Here is a 4,052-nt window from a genome sequence, read left to right as displayed (position 1 = left end):
GTAAGGGGTATTTCATAATGAGACCATGTTATGAGTTATACAAGCCAGATAATGCTTCTTCTGGTAAGACCTTTGAAGCTAAACACTGAAATCTGAATAGACTTCAAAGGTCTGTCAAAATACCCCACTGATTTGATTTCAAATCAATTTATTCTTCTTCATTTAATTCGTATTTTCTTGTGGGTTTTGCCCTATATTAAGTAAAAATATTTTTGTTGTTCTGTTTCTTCGGATGAAATTGATTTGTTTTAGCAGCAAAGTCAAGCTTCTGAGGGATACTTCGATTGTGATTTTGGTTATGGCTGAAATTTGACGATTTATTTTCAGATTTTTGATGGAATTCGTGATTTATTAGAATGGGTTGGTGAGAGATTTGAGAAAGGTGGAGATTTTGTTCTTGAATTGAAGTTTGAGGTTCAATGGTTTTTAGATGGTTTACTTGTTTTACTTTAAAAACTTAATATTTGGTGAAATGGGTTGGTGGGTTTTTGTGGAGGCTGTAATTAATTAGAAATTTAGAACTAGTGAAGTTTTTTCTTCTAGGAATGTTCCCCCCTCCCCCACTTTATCTTGTGATTTATTAGGAAATGAATTCGTTGTGTTTACTCAAATTTTAGAGCTTAATTTGTTGGTTACTTTCAAAGAGTATTGCTTGTTTCAATCTGGTATGGACTTGAAAACTACATAGTTCTTTAAAATCTCCAATTTTATTATGTTAGACATTCTTAAAAAATCTTTTTTTATTTTATTTTTTTTTCAGGAAAAAATGTTATTTTTTGTTATAATGTACTGGAATTCATTGTTATTTTGAGTAGAATTAAAATTGAGAGATGGATACTGTTAATTGGTATAAGAAATGGTTGGGTAGTGATGTTCGATATGGATTTTTATTTTGGGATCATCTTATTTTTGTTGGTGATCTTTTGCTTTAAATATGAATTCTTAGTCTTATAGAGGATGTCATCCTCACTTCTCTTATCTGTTCTCCAGATTTTTCGGAGGCTTCACCTCATCTTTAACTGTCCTGAAGTGCCCCATAATTCTTCTTCTAACAACTATAGATTTTATTACATAAGAAGTTAGATTGCTATAAGAATTGAAAAAGAAATTAAACACTTCTAAGATTTCCTAAGAAACAAAATAACTGTTTAATTTCTTCAAACTTTGAGGCAATGAGGAATTAGAATGCCTCCAATATTTTCTTGGAGCTGCTCTAGACTAAACCAAGACCTTCCCCTCCTGATTATCCTAAACAGAAAAAAAAAAAAAAAATTAGGTTAAAAAAATAGTCCAAAACAGAAAAAAAAATATCATCTAACTTATAAAAAAAACTAAGTGAAAAAAAAAAGGTCTTGCCTTCCATTCTATTCAAACAAGCTCTTGAATTTCATCACCATCAATTACTCGAGGAGCAACATCTGCATCTACATTGCCTTCCACTGGTCCGATACGCTGGATGTCTATAGTTGGATCTCGAGGGGTTATCAAGCTAGTGATACCAGTTCCATATGGAAATGACCAATGAACTTTATTCTCTAACGGTTCAAGTTTGTAAAGGAATTTCAACGCAAGTCTTGCTCTTTCTTCATGTTCTTGAATGGGGCTTTCAACAAGATGCTTGTGTATGGCAAGTGGAAGTTGAGAGAGGGAAAAGTGTAACACGTCCACAAATAGTTGCTCCATGTGACCATATAGTTCGTCGATTGATGAGAAGGTTTGTTGTGACTGTCGTCTGATGATTAATTCACAAATGTTTCGTATTTCACTAACTGCATACTCAACCTTTTTTATCTGTTGCCTACCACTAAATGGAAAACACTCTTCTTTACAAGAAAAAGTGGAAGGTTCACGGCATCTTTTCAATTCTTCAATAACTGCAAAATATAAGTCCAATGGAGGTTGAAATTGAGATTGAGAATGCAATTTCATTACCAATGGTTTAATGAAGTTCTTATGGAGCCAATGATTGGGGTTGTTCCTCTCCATCCACAATTCTTTTCCTACTACAAGTTTATTTTTATCTTCGGCTGTGATATTCATTTTCTGGTCAATGAAATAAATGATTCCAAAGGCTTTGTCGAATGTACGAATTAGAGAAGCACCAAGGACATCTGGTAATGCAGCTGTGGCTATTCTTATAAAGATTACCACTGAAAGACAAGAAACTTTGTTGGTAAATAGCTCTTCAGATTGACAAGTTTTGGAAAGAAGTTGGATGAGAAGATCAGTTGGTAAATTCCTGTTATATTTCTCCCTCCATCTCCTCATGTCATATTCACAGTTTCTCTGTATCCACTCTTCCATATGACATTTTTCACCATTTCTTTGTACCCCACAACAATGTTTTTTTATTTTTTTGGCACACATGAAAGGTATCTTGAACATTAAATATAACAGAAAAGATAGAAAGCACATAATCATTTGCACTGCCATGAATACCATAGAAGCAGTCCTCTTAATAGTTTGGAAGATGATCATGAAAACCTTTATAGAGATTTTGAAGAATGTAATAGTGCGGAGCTTTGAAAATTGTGATAAAATCCATGAAGTAAAAATGTGGAGCTTTGACAAAGTTGATGAAACTTCGTAAACATTTATTTCGTCTAATAAATCTTTGAATATTAACGACCATCTAAATATGGTGGTTGTACTTCCTACTAGGACAGTGAAAATCTGAGTCACTACAATGATCCACATTGACCATTTATAATCGGAAACCCCACATCGAAAATCCACCTTCTTAAGAACAAGAGATTGAAGTACAGCTTGTGATAGAACTAGTGCACCAAGTGCAGAAAGCATGCACACAGCTAAGCCCGTTGGGGAAGCAATGAAGGCCCATTCAGGGTTTTGTGTACAACTATTTATATAAATTGACTTCAGTATCTGTATCATACTCTCTGAATTTTGAGGGGCGTTTTCTTCAAGTTCATCAAGAAGGCCAGAAGAATCTAAAGTGAACCACAACAGTGCAAGCAATAGTAGCATGCATGACATGATTATGACATGTTCTACTATGAACAAGAATATGACACCAGTAACCATTTGGATACAGACATTCACAACAATAGTTACTACGAAGATGCTCAAAGAAAGTATGTTTGAAAGACGTTCAGAATGACTCTGAGTTCCGAGTGAAGGAAAGAAATTACACATAGAGATGCATATTAAGACAGTGCCACTAAGCTTAGAGAGTTGGTCTTGAACAGAAGGCATTGAAGTGGTCAGATCTACTGGGAGTTTTGCAGCAATTGCAAGAAGAGTGAGCGTTAGGGAGTTGAGTTTTAAAAATCTACATGGTATCCATGGCTTCCTATTATATAATCCATGAAATAAATCACAAATCATAAATAGAAGGCATGCCGAAGTACCTGCCGCTATGTATAGGCCAATTATTGGCATTGGGGAAGAAAACTTATCATCATCCCAGGTTCCATTCAAACAAATTTGTTTCACCATTTTTTTCCCTTCTTTGGATTCCCCGAATTAAATTGTGCTATTCTTTTTCTCCTCCTTAAATAAAACTCAGACTTGGTATCATAGTGAAGAGTATGGATTACATAAAGAAGCTATACTTACATTGTTGGGGAAGGAAAGTAGTTTGCTTTCCTTCTTTATTCTTTTCTTGACATGGAACCAAAGTAGATCCTTGAGAACTATTTGTTAGTGTTCCTACTCTTTTCTTTTCTCTTCTTTATACTTTTCTTTATTCTTTTCTTTTCTTTAAAGCGCACCCCAATCTTGAGTCTATTTTTACTGCTCATATTGGTTCGAATGAGCATGGATTACATAAAGAAGCTATACTTACATTGTTGGGGAAGGAAAGTAGTTTGCTTTCCTTCTTTATTCTTTTCTTGACATAGAACCAAAGTAGATCCTTGAGAACTATTTGTTAGTGTTCCTACTCTGTTCTTTTCTTTTCTTTATACTTTTCTTTATTCTTTTCTTTTCTTTAAGGCGCGCCCCAATCTTGAGTCTATTTTTACTGCTCATATCGGTTCGAATGAGCATGGATTACATAAAGAAGCTATACTTACATTGTTGGGGAAGGA

The 4,052-nt window shown here is 34.3% G+C and overlaps 1 protein-coding gene across 2 annotated transcripts; it reads right to left on the bottom strand.

Moving 5' to 3' along the window:
• Positions 1 to 976: 976 nt before the first annotated feature.
• On the bottom strand, positions 977 to 3,668 carry LOC147382398 (uncharacterized). 2 transcript variants are annotated; one of them, XM_086428488.1, is made up of 3 exons: positions 3,372 to 3,668; positions 1,357 to 1,874; positions 996 to 1,248 (listed from the first exon to the last, which is right to left on the bottom strand). In XM_086428488.1, the coding sequence occupies exons 1-2, from the start codon at positions 3,457 to 3,459 to the stop codon at positions 1,369 to 1,371; spliced, it is 594 nt and encodes a 197-aa protein (XP_086284614.1). In that variant the 5' UTR covers positions 3,460 to 3,668; the 3' UTR covers positions 996 to 1,248; positions 1,357 to 1,368. The 2 variants fall into 2 exon arrangements, with proteins under 2 accessions (XP_086284613.1, XP_086284614.1); XM_086428487.1 differs by having other exon boundaries at positions 977 to 1,248; positions 1,357 to 3,668.
• Between the last annotated feature and the right edge of the window lie 384 nt (positions 3,669 to 4,052).

The sequence above is a fragment of the Akebia trifoliata genome, chromosome 16, assembly GCF_017979445.1.
Source record: "Akebia trifoliata isolate Shusen 1 chromosome 16, ASM1797944v1, whole genome shotgun sequence".
Taxonomy (NCBI): Eukaryota; Viridiplantae; Streptophyta; class Magnoliopsida; order Ranunculales; family Lardizabalaceae; genus Akebia; species Akebia trifoliata.
Note: the sequence above shows the minus strand (reverse complement) of the source record. Positions and strands in the feature narration are given on the sequence as shown.